General features: G+C 52.9%; 1 protein-coding gene across 2 annotated transcripts; it reads right to left on the bottom strand.

Annotated features, from left to right (window-relative positions):
• Positions 1–4,472: 4,472 nt before the first annotated feature.
• On the bottom strand, positions 4,473–25,739 carry DUOX2 (dual oxidase 2). 2 transcript variants are annotated; one of them, XM_012507386.2, is made up of 34 exons: positions 25,539–25,739; positions 24,908–24,991; positions 24,552–24,641; positions 24,148–24,312; positions 23,363–23,550; positions 22,979–23,180; positions 22,699–22,865; positions 22,245–22,305; positions 22,023–22,119; positions 21,484–21,574; positions 21,118–21,220; positions 20,386–20,549; positions 19,603–19,778; positions 18,804–18,922; positions 18,291–18,428; positions 17,987–18,100; positions 17,595–17,797; positions 17,112–17,297; positions 15,606–15,831; positions 15,426–15,519; positions 13,273–13,481; positions 12,704–12,773; positions 12,254–12,337; positions 11,549–11,727; positions 11,162–11,392; positions 10,883–10,982; positions 9,826–9,875; positions 9,430–9,557; positions 9,054–9,207; positions 7,650–7,882; positions 7,259–7,417; positions 6,757–6,912; positions 6,384–6,512; positions 4,473–6,093 (listed from the first exon to the last, which is right to left on the bottom strand). In XM_012507386.2, exons 2-34 carry the CDS (start codon positions 24,975–24,977, stop codon positions 5,971–5,973), a joined length of 4,659 nt encoding a protein of 1,552 aa, XP_012362840.2. In that variant the 5' UTR covers positions 24,978–24,991; positions 25,539–25,739; the 3' UTR covers positions 4,473–5,970. The 2 variants fall into 2 exon arrangements, with proteins under 2 accessions (XP_012362840.2, XP_003266907.2); XM_003266859.2 differs by having other exon boundaries at positions 24,552–24,637; positions 24,904–24,991; positions 25,539–25,727.
• Positions 25,740–25,892: the final 153 nt, after the last annotated feature.

Below are 25,892 nucleotides of genomic sequence, written 5' to 3'. Positions count from 1 at the left end.
AATATTAGTTCCCTTTCCCCAGACTATTTAATCTTGGTTGAGAGGCCAAGGAAACTGTTTTCTTCTATCCATTTGAGACACCGAGTGCAGAAGGAAAGAGTGAAGTTGCAGGTCTAGAAGGGGTCTTGGCCTAATCCTTTTTTTTTTTTTTTTTTTTTTTTTTTTTTTGAGACAGGGTCTCACTGTCACTCAGGCTGGAGCGCAGTGGCAATCTCAGCTCACTGCAACCTCTACCTTCCAGGTTCAAGGTTCTTGTGCCTCCACCACCTGAGTAGCTGGGATAATAGGCGCCTGCCACCACATCTGGCTAATTTTTGTGTTTTTGCATTTTTAGTATTTTTGTATTTTCCCCATGGGGAAACATGGGTTTCCCCATGTTGACCAGGCTGATCTGAAACTCCTGGCCTCAAGGGATCCACCTGCCTTGGCCTCCCAAACTGCTGCGATTACAGACGTGAGCCACCGTGCCCGGCCAGCCTAATTCTTTTATTTTCTTGGTAAGACAAATAGAGGCCCATAAAACTCAGGTGACTTCCCTCAGGTTACTTGGTGATTTGAGTAGTAATGCTGGAAACAAAACTCAGGTCCGCTGATTCCAGCATCCAGTGCATTTTGGGCAGCCTTTCCTAAATTCGCACTGCCAGCCTCTCACTCTCAGAAAAGCTAGAGCCTTCATGTTACAGTTCTTCTGAGGTCACTGTCCAGGGAAGATAACGATTCCTGTGAAATCAGGGAGAGACTTCCCAGGAAATGTACAGCTCCCTGGAGACAAGACAGGGAGGTGGTCACTTAGTAATTTTCCACTCCCTGCAAGGTCAGGATTGATTGACTTTCACATGATCGGGGTGGCTGGGGAGTGTGTCCCTGGGGGTTAGAGCAGGCCTCCTCCTGGCTTCACAGAGCCAGAACCTGGTGCGACACAAGAAAGTGAGCGGGAAGCTGGGGAAATGAGGAGGGATGATGAGATAGGGGATAAATCTGGACTAGAAACAAGTCACTCACCATTACTCAAGCCCCACAAACCGCAAACTCCTCAGACTATGGAGCTCTGCCTTCAGAGCTTCAGCTTCTCTTACTAATAGGTGATGCTCGTAACGATATTACTAGGTGCCAGGCACAATTAAGGCTCTCCATACATTAGCTTCACCTGAACGCTTGCAGCCTGCTTTTGAGTGACAGGATAAAGTGGTAGTTAAGGGCATGATCTCTGGTTAAACCTTCTGGGTTCAAATCTGGTCTCCTCCCAAAGTGGGAAGATCTGCTTGAGCCCAGCAGTTCGAGACGAGTCTGGGCAACATAGTGAGACCCTGTCTCTACAAAAAACTTTAAAATTAACTAGGTATGGTAGAGCATGCCTGTAGTCCCAGCTACTGGGGAGACTGAGGCAGGAGGATTGCTGGAGCTTAGAAGTTCAAGGTTACAGTGAGCTATGATCATACCACTGCACTCCAGCCTAGGTGGCAGATCAAGACCCTGTCTCTATAAAAAGAAAAACCTGGTCTGTCTTCTCACTTACATTCTAGATAACTTTGAGCAAGTTGTTTAAGCCTCTTCGTGCTTCAGTATCCCTTATCTGTAAAATGGGGATGGTGGTTGTTCTAAGGATTAAGTGAGTTAATGCATTTCAAGTACTTATGATAGCACTGGGCACACAGCAAGCTCTGTATGCATTAATCGTCACAGTTTTGTTGTCATTGTCTTAGAGGGCTTTCTTTAATCATCTTATCTAAAGGGTTCCCCTTAGTCAGTCACTATCATTTCATAGTTTTATTATCTTCAAAGCACTTGTGATCTGTGACCTCCTTCTTCCCTTCCTCTTCCTCTTCCTTCTGTCTTGTTCATTGTGTGTTTTCTTCCACTAACATTTAAGTTCCCTAGAAGCTGTGCCTGTGCCCGGGACATAATAGATGCTCAACACATATTTGTTGAATTGAATTATATTATTAGATCTTCCCAAACCCTATGAAGCAGGTACTCATGTTATCCCCATTTTATGAAGGAGCAAACTGAGGCCCTGAGAGTTTTCTTTGTTTTCTCAAGGTCACCCAGCTACGACTCAAACCCAGTTTGACTTAAGAGCCCTCACTCTTAAGTACTATGCTGGATTGGCTCCTCTTACTCAAAAATTCTTAATAAATAAGGAGATATCTGCACTCCCATGTTTATTGCAGCACTCTTCACAATAGCAAGATTTGGAAGCAAGCTAAATGTCCATAAACAGATGAGTGGATAAAGAAAAAATGGTACATATCACAGTGGAGAGCTATTCAGTCATTAAAAAGAATGAGATCCTGTCATTTGCAACAATATGGATGGACCTGGAGAGTGTAGTGTTCAGTGAAATAAGCCAAGCACAGAAAGCCAAATGTGGCATGTTCTCACTTATCTGTGGGATCTAAAAATCAAAACAACTGGACTCCTGGAGATAAAGAATAGAACAATGGTTACCTGAGTCGAGGGTGTCGGGGGAAGTGGGGGTTGTTCATGGGTACAAAAATAGAAAGAATGAATAAGACATAGTATTTGCTAGCACAGCAGAGGGACTATAGTAAGAAATAATTTAATTGTACATATTTAAAAATAACTTAAAAAGTATAATTGAATTGTTTGTAACACAAAGGATGAATGTTTGAGGTGATGGATACTCTCCCCTTCAAAAAAAGAAAATATGTTTAGACCTATTTCTAAGCAAAAAAGTTAATGTCAGGACAGTATATGAACTATGATTCAGTCATAATGTGTAGGTAAATACAGTATGTGTATACATGTATAAACAAAACCAAATAAAGCGAAAATTCTTAGTAAGTAGACAGGAATTATGCCACATCTTAGCAACGTTCTCCTCTTTCAGTTGAGGCAGAAGTTGGGGCTGGAAAGTTGGAAAAAGGGGCAAAGATCCAGCCTTCATTCCTTTCCTACAGAACTCAGCTTCAGCCCCTCCTGTCCTCATCCACTCCTTTTCCCCCTGGCCCCAAAGCCCTTCCATCCAGTCTCATGCATGTCCTTCTCTTCTCCGTCCACAATCCCATTACCATCCAATCCCACCCAATTCCTTGTCCATCCCTGTTTCATTCTCATCCTTATCCCTATTCCTGGGAGGCAGGGTTTGGGTTGGGCTTTGTCCCAAAGCCTGAGACCAACATCTCTGTAACCCAGAGCAGGGAAGATTTGCTTTCCTTTACATGGTTTATATGATCATTTCCATGAATTCCCTCTGAGTCATCTTCCATCTTTCTCTGGGACATTTTTGTAGCCTCCCTTGTTTGCACATTTTTCAGTCTAATCCCTCCCCTACACACACTTATGCAATGACCTCACTTTCTCAACCCAAGGTATCACCCAATAGCTGCCTGATCCTGCCTTCTAGCCCACTTCTCAAAGAGTTGGTCATAAAGCCCCAGGAAGGGTAGGACCAGGTTAGTATCCAGGCAAGTGTTGAGGCTGAAGACACTTTTAACCTCTCTGCAAGTCCTTGACTTTTATCCCTGTCATTCAGTGGCTTTCTGGGAATCTGTGCAGGGTTAGACAGAGCAGCCAGATCACATGAATACATGCTTAGGGCTGACATCTACAGCCTGACTGGCGTATGGAGTCAGGACTGAGGCCAGGCAGGCTGAGTGCCATCTGAAGTGACTCAAGATAATGGCAGCATGTCCCTCTATCCAGCTGGACATACACTTGGCATTGCCCGGGGTTTGGGCAAGTGTTGGCAGGGGATACATCTTCGGTGATCCTCACTTAGGCCCCAGCATGGCAGGGAAGTCAGGGCTAAGCAGAGACTGTTATGGATAATCATGATTGCCATGTTAATGCCATTCTCCAGTCTAGTAAGGATAGGTGAATTAGGATGGAATGAATAAACATTTTGCATAGTTTTTAGAAAGGCATAGGGAGGAATTGCAGGGTCAGATTTGGGAGTAAATCTAAGGCTGAGACTGAAGGGGCTGGAGTTCGGGATTACTGACTGGTTGTGCACTTACTAAGGGCAGGAAGGCTGGAGGGCTGCAGGAATGATGCTGTTGATAAATAGGTGGACTCATAATCATCATGCACTGCAACTGTAGAACATAGTCTCCTGCCTTTTCTCATCTGTATAATTGTCTGGGCCAATATTGTTATTTGACTTCCCAATACTCTCACAGACATTTGAATAAATGAGGAAGAGGCCCAGAGGAGTTAAGGGATTTCCCTCCATAGCTATTTGCAGATAAAGTGGGCACTAGAATCCAGGTCTCTTGACTTCTGATTGGTGCTATTCCAGTCTTGTCAGAGAGATACCTTCAACATAGGGGGTTGGGAACCAGAGGCATTTGGCCTGGCTGAAGAGGTAGGGTGGGGCCAATGAGAAGACAAACCTGGTCTGAAACTCTCCCTCCACAGGGCCTACTGGCTGGAGAACTGTATGACCCAGCAATTCCACTCATAGATACATACTCAAGAGAAATGAGTGCATGATGGCCACCAAAAGATGGGTACAAGAACACTCACAGAATTTTTATTTCTAATCATTCAAAATTAGAAACAACCCAAACGTCCATCAACAGAAGAATAAACAAACTGTGGTACATCTCTACAATGGAATACTACTCAGCAATGAAAAGGAACAAACTGCTGATACACACAACAGCATGGATGAATTACAAAGGCATTACGGTGAGTGAAAGAGGCCAGTCTCAAAAGAGTACATTTAGTAGGACCAAAACTGGATTTGGTAGAAATCACATCAGTGGTTGCTTCTAGGAGCTAGGGGAGACTAAGTGGAAGGGGGTACAAGGGGAGTTTCTGGGGTGAGGGTGGAAATGTTGAAATGTTCTATGTCTTGACCTGGGTGGTGGTAAAACATGTACATGATTACTTATTATACCTCGATGTAAAATATTTTACAGCTCAGCTTTCTAGGAAAGATCCCAATGAAAAAGGAAAAAAAAGTTAAAGAGCTGAGTATGGAGGAGATGTTTCAGGCCGGCTCTTGTGTAAGGTGACCAGCTGTCCCAATCTGCCTGGGACTGATGGGGTTTCCTGGGGCAAGAGACTTTCAGTGCTAAAACAGGGAGGGTCCTGGGCAAACTAGGACAGCTGGTCACCCAACTCTTGTGGAAGAGGGGAATTGAGAGCGAGTTCTGAATATGTGGCAGAGAGGCTGGAATCCTTTAGCCCCAGAGCCCAGGGACCACTCCAGTAGACGCAGAGAGGGGCCTGCCCAGGGGTCAGGGCAGTGGGTATCACTAGTGACATCAAGAATATCACCGTTGGGGAGGCATCTTTGTTTCCTGGTGCCCTCCTCAAGGTTGCTGACACTTTGGGGATGGGAAGGGGTAGAAGTAGGGCTGCTCCTTTTGGAGCCAGAGGGAAAAGACCTGGAGACAGAGTTGAGGCAGTCAGGCTGTCCAGATTCTAAGCATCACAGCTTCTGCACTGGGCTCTGAGGAGATTCTCAGCCAGAGCCAGTGAGCCTCCTCCTCCCTCAAATGTCGGGCCAAGCAAATACTAAAGCAATGCATTGATTCTGTGGAAGTCAATTAGAGATGTGGGGAGCTATTGGAGACAAGCACTATTGTACCTCTTCACCTCCACACTTGTCACAACAGGGACTGTCCCCTCCCCACTTTGCTTGCCACGCCTGCCATGGCTTGAGCTGGGGTGAGGAGTGGTCTTCATCTTCTTTGGGAGATCCTGACGGGTTGCGTACTTGCTAAGGGCAGGAAGGCTGGAGGGCTGCAGGAATGGTGCTGTTGATAAATAGGTGGACTTATAATCATCATGCACTGCAATTGTAGAACATAGTCTCCTGCCTTTTCTCATCTGTATAATTGTTTGGGCCAATATTCTCCCAATATTGGGAGGGGCTCTGCAGCCCTCCAGCTGAGGCCCAAGGTGGATTCTGATGGAGAGATTGCCAGCAGGGCTGGGCAACTTAGGTGCACAGAAGGGAAGGCAGGATACTGGAAGCAGCAGCCAGGGAGGACAGGCTCAGAAGTTCTCATAGTGGTGCATGAAGTGGGCTCGGTCCTGCCTGTTGACGAGCTGACAGGCCTTCTCTACATTCTTGGTCATTCCTGGAGGGCCGCAGCTGAACACCCCGATCTTGCGCACCTGTCAGGAGATTGGAGAGAGAGAGAGGCCTGCAGCCTAGAGGTGCTCACTCTCCTTGGGAAAAGCTGCTTCCTGAGCCTGGCTGGAATGACTAGGGCTTCAAGCCCAGGCCTTGAGGAGGAGGATTAAAGTGGAGGGGGTGGAAGTCTCCCATTAACACCTGACCTCATCCTAGGGCCAGGCAAGCGGGTGGAGTTCTCTGCTCAGAACAGAGCGGCAGGGTGCTTCAGGGCCAGGATGTCCTGGCAGGACAAGGCCAGAGTCCCAGAGTGGGAGGGAGTGGGACTGACCTGTGGGTGGACCTCCTGCAGGGAGTTGAAGAAGGGCTCGAAGGGGGGACGGCCAAAGTGGGTGATGGAGCGCAGGCCCGTGAACAGACTCCGGTTCAGCACTTTCTGGAAGTGCCGCTCACAGATGTACTGGGGGCACAGGGGCAGGTCAGAGCAAAGACAGTCAGGGCCAGCACTCAGCCTGAGCCAGCCCACATAGCCCAGGAGACAGAGACTGGGGAGGGGAGGGAGCTGGAGGCTGAGGATCAGGCCACCAGCTCTGTGCCTCCTGCCAGCTCAGCCTGGCCGTCCACCCACCTGCCCTGGCCATCCTGCCTTATGCTGCCAATCCATCTGCCCGCCAAGTTGCCCTGCCTGGCATGCCCTAACATACTAGCATGGTGGTCCTGAGGTCGAACTTCTCAGCCAGCTGGGTGATGTAGATGTGCACAGACACCAGGTCCTGGTGGTCGCTCTCCTCCACCTCTCGGATGATGTCAGCCAGCCACTCAAACTGACGCTGGGTCCGCGTCACCCAGATGAAATAGATCTGGGACCACAGGGCTGGAGCTCAGAACCCAGCTCAGCTCAGCCTCCCTAGATCCCAGGTGCCTTCACCTGAGAGGCTGGGAAGCCCCAGACTACCTGCAGACACCAAAGCTGTGGCAGGACCCACCAGCCTGATCCCAGGCTTCCAACTGACAGGTCCCAGCAGAGGCCCTTCTGGCTACACCACCAACCTCCCTCCAAGTTTGGCATCTCAACCACTGGGTAAGAATGACCCCTTCAGACTCAGTTCCTGGAGCCAGGAGCTTTCTCTCATGCTCCACCACTTGATGCGGGGACACAATTCGGCCACCTATGCCCCATTTGATGAATGAGGGAGAGATGCTCACCTTCTTACACAGCATTTGGCTGCCCAAGGATGACTTGAAGACCAGGTCTTTGAGGATGGAGGCAAAGGGGGTGACCCCAATGCCCCCTCCCACCAACACTGATACCTCAAATTTATGCCACTCCTGATGGCCCTCTCCAAATGGTCCATCAAGGTACAGCTGCCAAGAGAGTGGGGAGATGAAATGAGCCTGGCCCTGCCCCAGCTCTGAGACCAGAAATGGAGACACAGGCAGAGGGAGGATACAGAACATCCTAGTCTTTTCTGAGGCACCCCAGTCCTCTCCCAGGCTGGCTTTGGGATGGCTGGAGCTTCTAGTCTCAGCATAGGGAAGGGCAGAGATCCTCTGCCAGTGCCAGAGGCCCAAAAGCAGGGTTCCCAGTGATGGGCACCTTTGGGTATCCAGCACAGCCATTGCCCTTTGGGGATGAGTAGATCTCCCTGAGGCGAGTGGTCCAGGGCCCCACCGCCCGGATGTGCAGGCTGAGTGTGTCCTCATGGGGCGCAGAGGTCAATGTGAAGGGGTGGTACTCGGTGGTCCCCAGAGCCAGGCAGGCGATGCGCACCCACTGCCCTGACTTGTACTCAAAGCCTTGGGGCCTCTGGAATTGTAGGTAGGTCACTCCTGAAGGTCATAGACAGGGAAAAGCACAGATGAGAAGGCCTGCTCCTGGTACCTGAGGACTGGCAGGCACCTGTCCTCTTCACACCCCTGAGGCCTGGGGAGTAGTCACATGGTCTGAGCAAGCGGGGCTCCTGGGGCTGGGAGTAGGAGGGTCCCCTTCTCTGTTTCCCAGGTAATGCAAGAGCTGGGTTTCTCTGCTCCCCTGTTCCAGCCCCTCTCCTCCTCTCTACTTCCCTCTTCCCATGGAAGGCCCAGGCCTCATACCACTGCCTTGAATACCAACCTGCTGGGTAAAAGGACTCAGGCCCACCAGGGACCATCTCAGTGGCTACCAAACCTCCATTTGAGGGTTACCTTTCTACACACCTCCTGCACTATCATTTATCTAATGCTTTTCTTTAAATTGACTAACTTTTCAATTTATCTTGGCAGGGAACTTTATTGCTAAAGTAAGTGGAAAACAAGTATCATGTGTCCTACATAGAAAATAACATATTTTGTTACCAAATTTTACCTGGATACTGTTCGTATCAGCTATAGCTGAGCCTCAGGCCTGATCTCTTTGTTGAAAAAGGAGATTAGCAAGTGCTGGAGAGTAGAAAGGCATACTAACGCCACTCTGAGATTTTGTCCTTAAGTAATCTCAATTGAAATAACATTGCAATGAGATTAATTTTTTTACAATGTGAGTCCTGAAGGTTAGACAGTCCTGCGATACATAAAATCGTCTTTTGCCACCCTCTATGATGATACCAATCCCGACTTTGGCCAACACTGACTCTCAAGAACAGACTGGCAATCTGGGCATTTGCCTGTCTCTGAGAGAAGGAACGGGACAGACATATGTGACTTTCTGCCCTGCACTTCCCCTGCACCCAGACCACACATGTGGGGGCCTTTCCCATCCTCAAACCCCTCTGTATGTGTGTTCAGCCACCTCTTCTCAGGGTCACTTCTCACCATCTGCAAGTCTCCTGGGAGCTAAGCACAGCCCTTCCTGGGTCTACTTCTATCAGGAAACCTTCAGGAACCCCCAAGAGTGTTTTTTGTTGTTGTTTTTGGAGACAGAGTCAGAGGCAGTGATGGGGTCAGGAGGCATGGTGAGCTGTCTCCCCATGTCTGAAGATTTGGCCTCTGTCACTCCCGACCCAGGTCAGGCCGGGCCTGATACCTGAGGGCAGCAGCTCCGCCTTCACCACGCTGATCTCCACCTTCTTCCGGCTCAGGCTCACCAGCTTGTCACCCCCATAGATGATTGCCGGGACCAGGAAGTAGATGTGGAAAGTGGGCAGCTGGATCAGAGCATAGCTGCCGTGGATGATGAGCTGGAGACATGGCCAGTTAGTACAACTCAGGCCCAGCCAGGCCCCTGCCCGGCACTCCCTCTTGCCCAGACGCTAGGCCTGTGCTGGGGAGATAGGGCTGAGGTCTGGGGTCTTAAATCTCAAAGTCTCATTCTGAAATCTTGGATCCAATTCTCCCTCCTTCACCTTCCTGTCCCATCCTGAGCTCCCTGCTCCATGGGCTGGCCCAGGGAAGTCCCTCACCAGGGCATAGAGCAGGACGTAGAGGTGGTGGGTCAGCCAGAAGCCCCGGAAGCTGCGGCGGCGGAAGTGGTGGGAGGCGAAGACATACATGATGGCCAGGATCAGAAGCAGAAGCACACCTGTCATACCTGGGGGCAGGAGGACAGGGCCAGTGAGTAGTCTCAGGACTTCAGCTTGGGCTAAAAAGACAACAGCACATTCCCCCATCCTTCCCTCCTTCCTCTCTTGTCCCTCCAGGGCCCCCAGAAAAGCCTGTCTGGAGGGATTGGAGCTGGGGGCTTGTCCTGAAGGCTAGAAACAGATCCCATGGCCACTATAGACAAGTGAGTATTCACAGAGAGATGGAGACGAAAGCAGAAGTCCTCAGACACAACCCCTAGGTCCCACATTTCCTACCTGGGACGGTCTGGAAGAACCACCAATAGAACTTCTGGGGAAGCTTGGACCTGGGGGGCAAAGGCACCTTGAGCCTCTGGCTGGGGCAGGAGGGGTTCCAGCACTGTCACAACACAGCATGACTCCTTTCCTGCTGGCCCTGACTGCTGAGGGTATGGGGCCTCCACCCAGTTGGCCAAGGATCCCTCCAAGGAACTTGGCACCAGCCTTCCATGGTTCCACCCTCCGCAGTCAGCAATTTTTCCTTCTGTGTTATCCTGAACTCTCTTACTGTGGTTGACCCCTGCTTCCTTGAGTCCCTGGTTCATTATTCTGTAAGCTCCAGGAGGGCAGGGATTTTTGTTTCATTCACTGCTCCATCCCTAGGCTTAGAACAATACAAGGCACACAGCAAATCTCGGTAAGTAGTTGTTGAATGACTGCATGTATCTTGACATCCCTACTCTGGCATCTGGGTGGACACATGGGACATGCTCCATAAATGTCTATCCAGTGAATGGATAGAAGGCAGAGATGTCAGGTATCTATGAGAAAGAGTCTCCGACTTCATCTCCCAAACACCTTTCCTGGCCAATCAGCCAGCTTCCTTCCTGAGGGCAAGAAGTTTACCTTTCAGCTTCCCCCAGGGGACTAGCTTAGCACTGAGCTTCTTGCTGAGTGTCTGGGACTGTCTATTTCTTTTTTCTTTTTTTTTTTTTTTTTTCAAGACAGAGTCTTGCTCTGTCGCCCTGGCTGGAATGCAGTGGTACTGATCATGGCTCACTGCAACCTCAAACTCCTGGGCTCAAGCAATCCTCCTGCCTCAGCCTCCTGAATAGCTGGGACTACAGATGTGCACCACAGTGCCCCGCTAATCTTTTTTACTTTTTGTACAGATGGAGTCTCACTTTGTTGTTCAGGCTTGTCTGGAACTCCTGGCCTCAAGCGATCCTCCTGCCTCAGCCTTCCAAAGTGCTGGGCTTACAGGTGTGAACCATTGTGCTCTGCCTATTTCTTTTTCTGTTCTACCCCTGGGCCCGCCCTATGAGTCTCAGGAGAAACCTTCCCCAGAACTGACCCATCATTCACAAAGACGTTGGGGAATACGCAGGCCAGCAGGCTGAGGGGGCTGACTGAGAAGATGTAGACATTGACTGCGTGGCCAGCACTGTGCAAAACTGGAAGAGACAGACCCTGTTAGAGACGCCAAACAGGACAGACTCTACCTCTGATCCCGAGGGAGAGAGGAGGCATGGGGAGGAGAGACGGAGGTATAAGGAGTTCCATCTCCCCACTGTTTCCCCCAACTAGACTCAGGGTGCTGCAGCAAAGAGGAAGAAGCCTGGGAGTCACATACTGGCCAGGACAACAGCAGCCATGGCGATCCAGCGGTGAAAGTCCACCGCGGCGTCAAAAGGCACATAGCGGTTGAGGAAAGTCTCTCGCAGGAAGGTTATGAGGTTGCGGCACATGGTGAGCAGGATATAGGAGAACATGAAGGAGACACTGGCCGCCGTGCCTCGCGACAGGATGATGCCCACGAGGGTGGTCTGTGCAATGTCCGAGGGTGGTGAGGCAAAGCCATAGTCTGGGGCGGGAGTGAGGTTACATTAGCTTGGCACAAGAGGCCAGGGTCCCGAGCCCTGGGCTCTCCCATGCAGACTCCTAGGATCAGAGGGCTTTCCACTCTCTCCAAGGGTCAGAGCCTGCTCCCTGCCCACGGCCCACAGCCTGGAACTCTTACAGTAAGCACGATCTGCAAACACGCCAACACAGATGGCCGAGAAGATTGCCACACACACAACGTGCCTCCGGTAGTTCTCCACGAAGCGCTTGTACTGCTGCAGCTTTTGGGTTAGGAAGCCTCGCTGCATCTTCTCTTGCAGTGCCTCTGTGTACAGCCGGGGAGTGGGCACCGCTGCCCTATAGCAAGGGGAGGCAGGGCAGCAGTGTGGTAAGGGCCCTCTGGCCTTCCCTTAATGCCACCCCATGAAAGGTGACCTGGGGATCTGGCAGGCATCAGAATGGGCCACAACAGATGAAGGGAAAAAAGCAATCTGGGGGCTTCTTCCTCCTCCAACCCTTTACTTCCATCTTTGCTCCATCCACCCACTCACTGTCTCCCTGCTACTCCCCCTCCTCCTGTCTGTTCTATCCTTGTTTCTTCCTGATCCCAGCACAGGCCTCAAGGCTGTGCCCAAAGCAGGCAGGAGCCAGGAGACCCCTTACTATCATCCTGTTGAGCCAGGACCCTTGCCTGAAGAATGGGGTGCGGAGGTTGGAAGAGGATGAAAAGTCATTCAACACAATAACCCCTCAGTCAGGTCAGGAACAAAGGGAATGAGACTCAGGATGGTCGCTTATATGTCAAGGATATGTGGGTGGGGCCTAGGGACCCTGAGACTTCTCTCCATGTCTCTTTGGGCCCAGAGATTTGGGAGACACTCACTTTTTGCCAAACCTCTTCTTCAGTCCAGGGCCTCCCAGCTCTGGGGCTTCTGGGGCAGGGGGCCCCAGTCCCTGGGGGTGGGAGCTGAGAAAAAGAAATGGGGCTGTTCTGCCCTTGTCTTTGCAGCCAGGAGAACAACTCCCAGGGCAGAGCATGGGGCAGAGGTAGGGAGTGGCTCCTGGTACCAGGCAGGGGACAAGGCACAAAATGAATTAATAGGATCTCATGATTTGTTTTGTAGAATGATTCTGGCCTGGAATGGCAGGGAGAGAGCCAAGCATCCGAGTAGCATAGGGTGAGAGAGGCAGCTGGAATTTTTGTGCTACCAAGAGCTACTTTTAAAGGGCAAATGCTTGATTTTACCGGGGGCTGATCAGCCAGTCCTACCCCCTTCATTTCTCTGCAGGAGGCTCAGCCAGGCCGACCTGCCAGAGCCCCATTCCTGCTCACCGCTCCCCAGGTGTCCGAGTGATGAATGAGACTCGAGAGCTGATGTTTTGTTTAAAGATATCTCTAACACCTAGAGAAGCGAACAAGACGCAGGACTGGCTTCCTCACAAGGGCAGTGGGGTAGGATGGGAGACTGTGCCCTCCTCCCTTCTGGGAAAGTCATGTCCAGATCTCTGACTCCAGTCCTGTTTCCCTCCTTCCCCAGACTAAGCACTCACTGTACACAGGGCAGACAATGTGGCAACTTTGCACAAGAAAGGGGACATCTTCTTAGGTGGACACAACCCTGCAGGTCCTTTGTGTAAAAGAAACAATGCCTCTTCTTCTGGCCAGATATATCTTAGACCAACGCCGGTGGCTGTGAGCAGTGTGTGGGATAGATTTCACCCTGCTCCTTGACCTCAGTGGGTATCGTTGTGCATTAGACAACTTGCACACCTACATGTGCCACCCCAATTACATGTGCTTGGTTCTATACTAGGTACCAAGGACTCAGAAAAGAGTAAGACCTGGGTCCTGCCCACCGGGAACTCTCATTTTGAGGACACGCCCCCCTCCCTGACGCCAACCATTCCTCACACACTCACCACCTCCACCTCCACCTTTGACACAGAGCTGTGTGAAGCGGAGCTCGCTGTCATGGTCCCGCAGCATGAAGTGAAAATCCTCCCATGTCAGCTCCTCCTTGTCCTGGAATCCCGACTCCCGGAACATGGACTCCACCACCTCGGCCAGCTGGGCCTTGGACAGGCAGTTGTTGGAGATCTCGATGAAGGACCTGGAGGAGGACCAGAGACACAGCAGCCTGTCACCCAGCAAGGTCAGGCTTGGGTAGGTGCAGGGTGGGGCAGGCCCCAGATTATCTAATGTGGTTACCAGTGACCCGGGAAATGGCACTGAGAAGGCGCTCCTCCAGCCTGCAGCTGACACTAAGCTGGGTGGGGTAGCCATGGACTCAAAAGGCAGAACAGAATTGAAAGTGACCTTGACCAATCAGAGAAAACAGCCCTCAAACAGGAGGCATCTACAACTGGGAAGATAGCCCACTGAGTGCAGGGATGTGTCCAGGGTGTGCATGGCCCTCTCTCGTGGCAGGCTGTCTGTCCACTCTCTTCTGCTGATGCCTCCCACACCACCCCTGGGTTCCCCCTTTCATAGTCCAGTGGGGGCACCAGGCAGCCGGGTGCCAGGGAGGGGACCTAGCTGCAATGCTGCTGCTTCCTTGTGCCAACACCCCGGGGCACAGGAGGGAGCGTCTCCATGCCCAACCTGATAGCACCCACAGTGGCACCTGCAATAGCCAAGCTCTATTCATAGGTTGTGCCTCAGGACAGAAAAGACAGACTATGCAAGTTTGTGTAGGTCCGGCAGCAATGCCGTGCCATGCTGGGCCTATAAAACACAGCAAGCACAGCCATCACATTAAAAACGTCGTCCCACTGACAGTAAGCAAGATACACACTGAGTTACAGGACAAGAAGGTAGGAATTCACCAGGTGTGGTGGCTCACGCCTGTAACCCCCGCACTTTGGGAGGCTGAGGTGGGCTGATCACCTGAGGTCAGGAGTTCGAGACTAGCCTGGCCAACATGGTGAAACCCCATCTCTACTAAAAATACAAAAATTAGCTGGACGTGGTGGCACATGCCTGTAATCCCAGCTACTTGGGAGTCTGAGGCAGGAGAATCACTTGAACCTGGGCGGTGGAGGTTGCAGTGAGCCGAGATCGTGGCACTGCACTCCAGCCTGGGTGACAGTGACTCCATCTCAAAACAAACAAACAAACAAACCAAAAAAAGAAGGTGGGAACTCAGCCCTTGGAGGCAGGGACCCTCTCCTAGATTCCCTTCAGCCTCACCTGGGGCTGGGCCTGCAATGACATACCCAGTGAGGTACAGACTGCAATAGCTTTGCCCTTTCAGAAGCCCTTGTCCAGTTGGGGTATCTGGACTATGTGAGGAATGTAGCAGTTAAGGGGAATGCTTACTGCAATGTTAAGGCTTAACAGGAATAGAAAAATTAAAATAATGTGGGCTGTTACATCTATACTTTGTATTCATTTGCTCACTTATTTCATTTTGTCTTAGTTATGTGTGAAATGCCTGCCCTGTGCCAATCACAGGGATTCAACAGGGAACAAACCCTGCCCTTATGGCATGGAGGGGAGCTGTGTTACTGACGCATTCATTGTCTTCAGGAATGACAAGCACAAAGCTGGTTTTTTTTATCGGCACAACAAAACCAGAAAGGGCTTAAGATGCGAGAAGAAAGAATGGTTGGAATATGGAGAAGCCTTCCACGTTTCTCCTCCTGACTATCATGGTGATGAATATTGGAGCAGCGACCCAGGTCATCCATTCACTGTTTCACTGGGTAGAGCACAGTGTTGGGCATGCCGTAAAATAGTTCACAAAGATCCAAGGGCATCCAAAAGGGATTAGTGGATTTTTGTCATTGGCCATATTGGTGTTGGGTTTTTGTTGTTTAACTAGGGAGACTTTTCTGGCTGGGGTTGACAGTCCAGACAGAGACTCTCCCAGAGGCAGGAGCCAGTCAGGTAAATATTTGAAGGTGGACGCTCTGAGAGTTTAGGATGTAGTGTCTCGGCCACCTCTCAGCACAGATGACCGCATAGCCTCTTTGCCAGCCCTCCTCTGACTAGACCTGTTTCCCTGTTTGAAACACACCAGGAAGTCTCAGGATTAGAAAGGCACACCCCATACCGCATCATGGTGAAGAATTCGTCCTTGGAGAGGAAGCCATTCTCATCCAGGTCATACATGGTAAACATTAGACGGGACTTATCCTCTGGGGAGCCTGGGAAGAAAAAAGGGGATGCAGGTCATCTCCTTGCTGAAAGACCCCTGGATTCTTGGATAGCCTGCCACCTCCCAGCCCCCTACCTTTCATGAAGACCACCAGGATGTCCAGGAACTCTCGGAAGGACAGGTAGCCATTGCCATCCTTGTCAGCCAGAGAGAACATGGACTCCAGAAACATGTCCTGGGGCTTGAGGCCCAGGGACTCGGCAAACTCGGCCCTGCTCAGCTCGCAGGTCAGGGCCTCCCGCACCTTCTGGGAGGAGTCCAGGGGCAGGGTCCCTGCGTCAGCCTGGTTGATGTCCAGCACCTGCACTTGGGCAGCAGCAGAGAGAGGGAAAGAGAAGGAGGTGAAGCCTGTGCTGGAAGCAGTTCCGTGACCCTTCATATCTACCCAAGTCCAAATCAGAAAGGCTAAACTCTGATGGTTCTCCTGATCCTTAGATATACTGACTGGGGCCTCTGTTATCCTATAGATGGGGGAATCAAATCTCTAGCAGCCTGCCCATTTCTCCCTGGGCCCAAGAACTGGGAACTTCATGCAGTGGGCATGGTGCTGGGGTATGGAAGGGGAAGGGCAAAGTTAAGGGGAATGGAAAGTGAGAGAGCCTATACTGGGGACAGAAGATGTAGAGACATGATGGTAGACAGGCAGGAAGGGGCTGGGGCTGTGCTCTCTTGCCAATTCAGATAAGGCTGCCATGTGCCTATGATTTGCCCATTGTGCAAAAACTTTAAAAGTCACGTGTAACAACCATTTATTGTTTTTTGTTTGTTTTTTTGAGATGGAGTCTTGCTCTGTCACCCAGTCTGGAGTGCAGTGGCATGATCTTGGCTCACTGCAACCTCCGCCACCTGGGTTCAAGCGATTCTCCTGCCTCAGCCTCCCAAGTAGCTGGGATTACAGGTGTGAGCCACTATGTCCAGCTAATTTCTGTATTTTTAGTAGAGATGGGGCTTCACCATGTTGGCCAGGCTAGTCTCGAACTCCTGACCTTAGGTGATCTGCCCACCTTGGCCTCCCAAAGTGCTGGGATTACAGGCATGAGCCACTGTGCCTGGCCACAACCATTTGTTAAATGCCTGCAACATACCTAGCACTTGGGCCAATAAGCACTGTACATAAAACAATGCTTTTCAAACATTAGAGTATATCCGAATCATCTGGGGAGCTTGTTAAAACACAGATTGCCAGGCCCCACCCACAGAGTTCCTGGTTCAGTCTGACTGGGTAGGTGCATTTCTAACACTTTCCCAGGTGAGGCTGATGCTCTCGGGTCCAGAGGCCAACCTCTGTGTACCACTCATGTAGACGATCTCACCGAATCCTCACAACAATGCAATGGGATGGATACAGTTTTCATCACTGTTTTATAGATGAGGAAACAGAGATACAGAACAGTGATAATGTGACTTGCCTAAGGTCACAGAGCTAAGTAAAGTGGCAATGCCAGGATTCAGACAAGGCTATTTGTCTCCAGGCCATGGAGTGAGTGGAAGCTTAGTTCACCCACAGGGGGGTTCTATGCAGCCCAGGTTTCCTCCATTTCTGGGGCTGGGCCCATCTCCAAAAGGCACAGATCATCGCACCTGAGCAAAAAGGTGTCTGAAGAAGATCTCCAGGATGCGTTCCCGCTGCTGCTTTGTCACAGCCTTCCTAAATAGCTCCTTCTCGCTCATCTCAGCCACATGGAGGCCCAAAGCCCAGCGCACACAGAAGTCCCGTAGCTGCTGCACAAAGGCGCCCCGTTCCTCTTCAGAACTAAACAGCAGCACCTGGGTGGGAGGAAGGTGGCACCGACGCAGGGAGCTTGCTGGACCTTCTGCTTCAGCCTCCCCTCAACGGATCTTGGGTTGAGGGGAGGAGAGAAAAGCTCCTCCCCATCCATCCAGGCTGGAGCCAGGTGTGTGGACGAAGGGGGTCAGGTTGTGTCTGGGGGCCTCTGAAAGGAGCCCCTCTCCCCAGCAGCAGCTGTCATAGGTGAGCTCTATAGCTGAGGATAGGGTGGCCTCGCTTGTGATAATGGAGTCGTGTGAGGGCAGCCCAGGCAGGGGAGGCAGGACGAGCCATACCAGGTCATACTCCTTAGGGATCTTGAGCAGCAGGGTGCGGCATCCTTGGTTGCTGGACAGGATGAGGTTGACCTGCTGCAGAGGCTGCAGCTGAACCACGCGGAGCACAGTGAGACGCCTGTTCAGGACCTGCAGACACCTGTCTGACAGCAGCTGGATGATGATGGGACTGCTCCTCTCCTTGGGGCCTGGCCACTCCATCGCTGGGGAAGGGATGATTGGGCCAGGTAGTTCAGCAGATGTCCCCAGGTCCCCGCCTTCAGGTCAACTCCACTGTGAGTCTGAGCAGGCGCCCTGGCTTTCCTCTCACTCTGTAACTCGGTTCTTCCTCCCAGACTCCTGTCTCTCCCCTCCCCCGTGCCTCCTCCCTCCTCTGCCCAGCCCCTTCTCACCTGGCACTCCATCTTTGGCTGCTTCCTTCTTCACGCTCTCTTTGACTTTCTTTTGCAGCTTCTTGCGTTCTCGGCCCCGGAAATAGGCCACCACTCCAGAGAGAAGCAGACTCACTGAAGTGGATCAGAAGGAGCAGTGAGGAGGGAGCCCCTCGCCTGGAGCTTCACTGTGGCTTAGGCTACGGCCCCTCCCTTCCAGAGGTTCCTTGAGCCTGGTCTCAAATGGTACCAAATAGCTAGCCCCTCAGGCCAGCAGGGAACGAGGGGCAGGGCCAGTCTGCAGAGAGGCTGCCTAAGAGCTCACCTAAGGGAAGGCAGCAGAGAGCAATGATGGTGATGGCAAAACCAGGGCTGCTGCCCTCAAAGAAGTCAAGCACAGTCAGGGGTGCGCACTGGGGCAGGCCGTCGGTTGTGAGCTGCTTAGGCTGAGGGCAGGGTGCACCTGAGGGAGAGGGCAGGGAAGACCTCAAAGTCTGAGGATCCCGCTACGTGGCCAGACCTCTTTCCCCTCTATCCTATAAAAGACCAAGGTATCATCCGTCTTCCCCAGGCCCACCTCCCTGAAACTGTCTCCCTCAAAAAGTCCCCATCCATATCCTGTCTCTTGGCATCTACCCCATCCACCCCTTCTTGACTGTAGGGTGCAGCTTGTGTGCTAGTTGAGGTCCCTGCTGTGGGAGCCAGCCAAATGCAGGCCTCCTAGTCCAACACAGAAGGTGCCTGCCTCCCTGGACAGCACCAAGTGATTCCCCCGCACCCTCAGTCTTGAACCTTCTGTGGCCACTGTCACTCACTTGTGTTCTCCCAGGGCACTCACCTTTATGCCAGACAAAGACATTGGGCTGCAGGGCACTGGGGTTAATGTTGATAACAGTGACCAGCACGTCCCGCAGGGTGGTATTTCGGATTTCTTCAATCTCCTTCTTGGAGAACAGCCTAAGTTGGAGGAAGTAGAAGTCACTGGGATGGGAAGGGGATGCAGGCCTCCAGCAACCCCAGGCCCAAGGACCCAGGTGAGAAAAGAGATCCAGAGGGGCCGGGTGCAGTGGCTCATGCCTGTAATCCCAACACTTTGGGAGGCCAAGGCGAGTGAATCACTTGAGGTCAGGAGTTTGAGACCAGCCTGACCAGCATGGTGAAACCCCATCTCTACTAAAAATATTTTTTAAAAAAATTAGCCGGGCATGTTGGTGCATGCCTGTAATCCCAGCTACTCGGGAGGCTGAGGCAGGAGAATCACTTGAACCTGGGAGGCGGAAGGTGCATCAAGCCAAGATCGTACCACTGCACTCCAGCCTGGGTGACAAAGCTAGACTCTGTCTCAAAAAAAAAAAAAAGGAAAGAAAAAGAAAAGAAAAGGAAAGGAAAGGAAAGAAAAAAGGAAAGGAAAGGAAAGGAAAGGAAAGGAAAGGAAAGAAAAGAAAAGAAAAGAAAAGAAAAGAAAAGAAAAGAAAGGAAAAGAAAAGAAAAGAAAAAAAGAGAGACCCAGAGGGGTTGGGTAGGGTGTGGTGGGCTGACTGGGAATCAAAGGCTCATAAGGGCTGTCTAAGGCCAGACAGAGGGTCTGGGGCTCAGGCTGAGGAGCAGTTTGAGGTGGGGGCCCAGGCAAGCCTTACCCATTTCTGGTGTTCTCAAACCAGTAGCGGTCACCATCCCGCAGCCGTACAAACTGGTCGAGGACAATGGCACTGAACAGGGGTCCAGGGTCCCCATGGCTCTCCAGGAGTCCCCCAAGGAGCAGCTCTAGCTGGGATAGGTCCTGGTTGTACAGGGCAGCTGTGGCCTCCAACACCTGGGGCACCACAGGAGATAAGAGGTGAGTGTATGTTTGCTGGGGAGGGCAGCCACTGTTGCCCCGTCCCTCGGACACAGGACCCCAGCAGCTGCCTGGCTTGCTGCTCAGGCCTGATTTCCTTTTCTTAGGCAAGCCCCCTCAGGCAGGACAAGTCTGGTGGAAGGATCAGTGTGTCCCTACCCACGGTAAGACCACGGTCAGGTGCCCTAGGACCGTATCATGTGACCATCACCAGCCTGCCTGACCTCAATGATTAGCAGCTTCAGGGCACACAGCCCTTGGGGTGGGACCCTGCAGCAATAGGACAATGGCACCTAACCCAGAAGCCACCCTGCAGGAATGGTACAATGCCACTGCAATAGGAATGTATTCTGGTTAGGAATATATTCTGGTTAGGTTAAGAATATACTCTGGAATCAGATGGCTGAATTTAAGTCCCGCCTCTATGATTTACCAACTATGTCATCAGTAAAATGGGGAAAATGATTATATATACCTTACGGTATTATTATGTAGATTAAATGAGTCAACATATTTAAAGGGTTTGGAACAGTATTGCCATAGGAAAGCTTTAGCTGCCATTATTATCATTACTATTCCTGACCTGGGGGTCCGCATTAGGGTTGAGATCACTCCAGTTCCTTGGGATGTCCAGCCCAAAGGCCAGCAGGGCCTGGCTATAGCTGGGTAGCCCCATATCTCGGCCACGTTGGATGCTGCTGGCCACATAGTCTGTACGGGAGAATTTGCCAGGGCCAGGCCAGTAATCTGAAGAGGAGAGAAGACCAGACTATGGGCTTTGTCCTCTCCATCCTTTTTTGCCCTGCAGCCTTGTACTGACTATTGGCACTATGGTTCTTCCCTCCCGGCTACCCCCAGTGATCCACATGAGATCTGTGCCCATGCTGACCTTGGCTTGCTGCAAGGCCAACGTCACCATGTGCAATCAGGGCCAGTTTTTCCAGTAAGACCATTCCTCTAAGACTCAAGACTGTTCTAGTCACCAAGTAGTAAATTCCTTGTCCTATGCCTCCCTAATTTCAAGACAGGGCTGAATGAAAACCTTTAGAGACCTAACTAAGACCAAAGAGATTGTGGTACCACCCCTCCCCAATACTCAGACATAGTTAATTTAAAATAAAAGCAACACAAAAGTGTAAATTAAGCAAAAAAAAAAAAAAGTTCAAAGTTCATTTTCTTCTTATGGCTCCTTGAAGTCTGTGTTTGTATCTGTGTTCCTGCATCATGAGTGCCCTAGGTCTGCTGTTGATGAACCCAGAGGGATCCTCAGGCTTCCTGGCCCCTTACCATCCACCCCTTCTGGTTCTGAGCTCACCCCTCAGATCTTCAACCACTATGTTGTCCTCCAGCTCCGAAATCTGGGAGGCCATTCCCAGCAGCAGCTCATTCACCTCCTGAGTACTGTTCAGATTGGGGTTCTGTAAGTAAACAATGCACTCAAGATAGGCCCCTACCCAAAACTCAGTCTCTCTCAGCCTGGACCACTTTAGTACCCCAGGACAAAGGGCCCTTGGCCAGTCCCAGACTCTCTTGAGCTGTTGTCCCCGGATAATTTCCTCTACCCTTCATCTCCCATGAACCTGGGGCAGCAACACCCAAGAACTGGGATTGTTGCTTTTCCCAGCCTGTGTGAAGAGACTGACGTTGACCCATCTTCCCCTGACCCTGACCCCAGCCTGACCTCCCGAATCCAGTAGTTGTTGCAGACCCTGAGAGCTTGGGAGCTTTGAAAACCCTCGTTCAGGACGTTCCGGAAATGACAGCTGGCATTTCTGAAATTGAGAACAAAGGATGTGGTGAGGGAATTTGGAGAAGAATCAAAGATGGGGTTTAGTGGGCTGAGGGACTCAGTGGGGGTTCACTAGGATTGAGCAGTGGCCCAGGAACTTCCTTGAACATGGCAGAGATTTGGCAACGTGCATTTACTGAAGATAGAGTGCGCTCCTAGACCAGGTAGGGTAGGGAGAGGAGGGAAGGGAATGACCCAGCTGCTGGACAAATCCTACACCCAGCAACCAAATTTCAGCCCTTAGGAGAGCTGGGGAGATTTCCCTACTAAGCCCACACATCTTACCCCAGGGTTCTGTTTCAGGGCCCCAAATTTTTGCTTCCCCTTCTCTAGTGAAACTGCGAAGGAGTGTGAAAGGCCCCAGCCTCCAAGGCAGCTCATTCTGCACCTTTCTCACTGTGGTGCCCCCTCTCTGCCAACCCCACCCTCACCTCATGTAGACACCAGGGGGCACCATGGTAGAGAAGAACTGCTCAGAGGCAACCACAAATTCCGGGGAGATGCTGGGGTCTAGGAAAGGACGGTATCCTGCAGGAAGGAGACGGTGATGATGGGGAGATAGGCTCCTTGCCTCCACATCCTCCCATCACACGCACCTGTCTCCTTCCCCGCAGGATTCTCAGCACAGGTGTCCTCCTTCCCCACTCCCTCACCTGTATACTCCGGGGGTGTTTTCTGCAGGAAGCTGGGCAGCCACTCATACACAGCGATGTTCTGAGGGGCAGAGAGGGGCGAGGGGAGGCACGAGTTGGATGGGGCGGGGCCTGGAAGGGTCTGAGCCCAAGGACGGCTTCCGTGTGGAGATGAGGACCGGGCAGGGTCAGTCATGGGAGAAGCAACTCAAACAGGAGCGGTGTGAGGCCTGTCCCCCAAAGGAACCAGGGGATTTGAGGGAGTGGGGGGTGGGGAGGTGATAAATAATAATCACCAGCCAGATTTCTCCTATAAACAGCGCGTGCCTCCCTATCATTTACAGGGGCTTCCCCAGACCTCGGCTGTCTGGGGAGGGGTTTCTGGGTGGAGGTTGTCCACAGATGGGGAGCTCCGTGGGGCAGCCCAGGTGCAAGCCCACGGGAGGGAGGACGTCGCGGGGCGCGGACGGCTGACCTGGTAGGTGGCGATGACCCTCTTGCGCGCGTGCTGGAACAGCTCCTCGTCCCCCCAGTCTGGGTGCTGGCGGGCCAGCCTCTGCGCCCACAGGTTGTGGTAGCGGAACCAGAGCAGGCCCAGCGCCTGCAGGAAGGGTTCCCGGTTCCCTCGCTCCGCCCCGAAGGCTGCATCCGACGTGGGGGGCGCAGGGGAGGAGATGAGCGGTAGCGTGATCGTGATCGGGGGAGCCCACACTCGCAGACCCCCAGCCGGCCCCGTCCCGCCCCCGCGGCCTCACCGTACAGCCCCCGGGGCCCGTTCTGCCCGGTGGCGGGGTCGGGCGCCGCCCACATGAGCAGGGGGTTCTGAGAGTCTCGGGGGAAAGCGGGGTCGGGCCCTGACGCCAGCTGTCCCTCGGAGAAGCTCCGCAGCGCGTCGCTCCAGGAGTGCGAGGAGCCATAGATGGCGCTGCCGTCCAGCCAGCCCGTCACCTGGTTGGTCTGCGGGGCACGCGGCGGGTAAGCCGGGTTCTAGGGGCGGTGGCGAGCTAGGGAAGGCCGGGGCCCGGCGGGTGTCCGAGGCTGGGGAGTGGGCGCCTCTCCCCTCCAGGCCCTGCCAGGCCCGAAGCCCCGGCCCCACCTGGCTGGGGTGCCGTCCCTTCCCGCCGCCTTCCCCGCCTCACCAGGTCCCGGGGGTTGCTGGGACTCCGTCCGGTCTCGGGGTCCCAGCGGCTCCTCTGGAAGGGCAGCACCACGTCCCCGCGCTGGTCGGGGTCGAACACGGGGTCTCCAGGTGGGATGCGGATGTTGAGGAACTCGGCGGGGCAGCCGGGCGTTTCCACGCTCACCACGTCGGAAAGAACATGGTAGCCTGCGGGCATGGGGCGCAAATAGGTGACAAACCGTCCTTATTGCGCCCTCCCCAAGGCCAGGGCGTCCTCCAACTGTCCTCAGGAGCCAAAAGACAGAGGTCCCAGTGCCAGCTCTGCCACCAGCTCTGCAGGTTAGCCCCAGGGAGGCTCAATTTTCTAATCTGCAAAGTAAAACTATAGTGAGTTCCCTTCCTACTCAATTCATAAAGCTGTTGTGAGAATCAAAATGATATAATTTATGTAGGGGTACCCCAAGTCAGTCCTCCTCCCTCTGGGCTAGGGAGAGGTAAGATGGTCACAAGCACGTGGTGAGGAGAGCGGTGGCTGGGGAGCTCTGTTCCCAAGAGCTATAATGGGGGTCCAGTGACACCCCTAGTTTGGAGTAAGGCGTCAGAGAAAGGTTAGGGGAGCAAATATCACTGTATCAACATCGCAAAATCTCTCCGAGATGAAGGCAGTCTCGAAGTGCTGCTTAAAGAGGAAATGGTTGGGAGTCTCGGATGGGTCTCCTGTGGACTCGCAGAGGGTATCTGGCCCCTCCCCCAGGCTGAGCAGAGCGCCAGATCAACCCCACTGGTCTCCCCCTTTGCCCTCACCAAAGAAGACCCCCAGTACGGTGCGGTTGTGGAGCGACGGCAGGCCGGCTATGCCCCGCGTGGCTGCGTTGCTGAGCCGGCGAGGGTTGGGCAGCTGCGGCTCCTCCAGAGCCTGATACACACCGTCGGCGTAATTGGCTGGTACGCGGCGCTGCAACCGGCAGCCTGCGGAGGCAGGGAGCAGGGCTCTGTCTAAGCACTCCATCCCCAAAGATCCCCCAAACCTCGCCCTAAGTCTCCCTCAACCCCCACCCTACTTCACTGACAGAACCTTCCCTCAAGGGTCTCTTGGCCCCGGGAGCGCGTAAGATTGCGCTGTGTAGGCAGATTCTCCGCTCAGGGCCTCCCGTGCCCCTGCCCTTCGCGAGCCACGGCCCCAGCACGCCCGGACCCCCAGAACGCACCAACAGCACCACGCTCGTGGTGCCTCAGGTTGTTAAACCAGCCGTCGTAGCGCTGCACTTCCCAGGGCAGTGAGAGTACGTCCTGACTGCCTGTGGGCACAGAGAAGGGCCTCCTCAACACTACGCTCCCAGCTACCCCTCCCGAGCAACGAAGGCCTTGGCCAGTCCTTCCCCAGCTCGCGGAACGCCCCTAACCGGACCCAAGTGTTGGGCCGCACTGGGAAGTTTCCCATCCCGCTGAGCTGCACGGCGAAATGACCTTCCAGTCTCAGGGAGCCGCTTGCCGCACCTCTCCCCTCCCCACCTTCCTGGGGATCCTGGGGAACACCCCGCCGCTAGAGGAGCCTGATACTTGCCCGATGGATCCAGGGATCCAGTCAGAAGAGCTCCCAGGAGCATCAGTGCCTCTGGTCTTGCACGGAGCATGCCAACCCTGCCGCCTGCGGGGTGAGGGTGGGGGTGGTAGGTGGTATGCGAAAGCCACTGTTAGGGCGTCCTCTATGCCTCCCCTCTTGTTCCTACAGCTAGTACTGGAGGAGGAGCGCCAGCTGTTTCCACTTCTGGAACGTAGCTGTTAGAAGCATCACCGAGGACCTGCATCCAAACGCCACTCTTTCCAGGACAATTGGCAGCTCTGGAGGCATTGACACTGTTCCCCATCCGCCACCCCATCAGAGAGTTAACCCCCGACCATAGGAACCCACTGGGCAGGAGTCTTCTGGGGCATGTCAGTCCAGGGCAGGACTGTTCCAGCCTCCCAGGGTGCGCCCAATGTCTCCAGTGTTTCACCTCCACCCGCCCCCAATCCGTCAGGCTCCGCTTCTCCTCCAGGAGGCAGGGAAGGGAAAAAGGTTACTGAGCTGGGAGCTAGGGACCGCAGCACCCTTCCGCAATGAATCCCCCCTTCCCCAATGAACTCCCCTTCTGCAATGAACGCCTGTGCATGATGGGCGAGGGCTAAGGTCAGGTCCCAAACTCTGGTCTAACCTGTGGTTTAGGGTGGTGTTGGGTTCAGATGTCTTCTTTCCTCTTAAAATCTTTGCTTCTGTGCTCTGCTTCTTGCCTTCACCCTCACTCATCCAGCTCCGCCGATCCTCAGCCTCCCCGGCTGCACTCTCACCTTTCTTTCTGGGTCCTTGGTCTCCCCACTGTGCAGATGTGGGCTCAGGACAGACCTGCGCCGAGTGTGAGCATCTGGACCCAGGGCTCACCCTCCTGCTGTGGAGGTGGGGCCCTTATTTGCATGACCTCTTCCCGCTCAGACCAGCCCCTGGGCTGGGACATCTGTGTGGCACGCCGCCCACGCTGCTATAAAAGGGGTCCCGCGCGACTTCCAAACTC

This window comes from Nomascus leucogenys, chromosome 6 (genome assembly GCF_006542625.1).
Source record: "Nomascus leucogenys isolate Asia chromosome 6, Asia_NLE_v1, whole genome shotgun sequence".
NCBI lineage: Eukaryota > Metazoa > Chordata > Mammalia > Primates > Hylobatidae > Nomascus > Nomascus leucogenys.
The sequence above is the reverse complement of the archived record's forward strand: the minus strand, read 5'-3'. Positions and strand labels throughout refer to the sequence as shown.

Excerpts from the sequence above, each read along its gene's own strand:
- DUOX2 (XM_012507386.2), bottom strand. The coding sequence starts at position 24,977 with ATGCTCCGTGCAAGACCAGAGGCACTGATGCTCCTGGGAGCTCTTCTG. Across the intron at positions 21,575-22,022 it reads CCCCCTGGTGTCTACATGAG|AAATGCCAGCTGTCATTTCC; the intron begins GTGAGGGTGGGG and ends TCTCAATTTCAG. Across the intron at positions 18,429-18,803 it reads TGTCTTTGTCTGGCATAAAG|GTGCACCCTGCCCTCAGCCT; the intron begins GTGAGTGCCCTG and ends CCTCTCCCTCAG.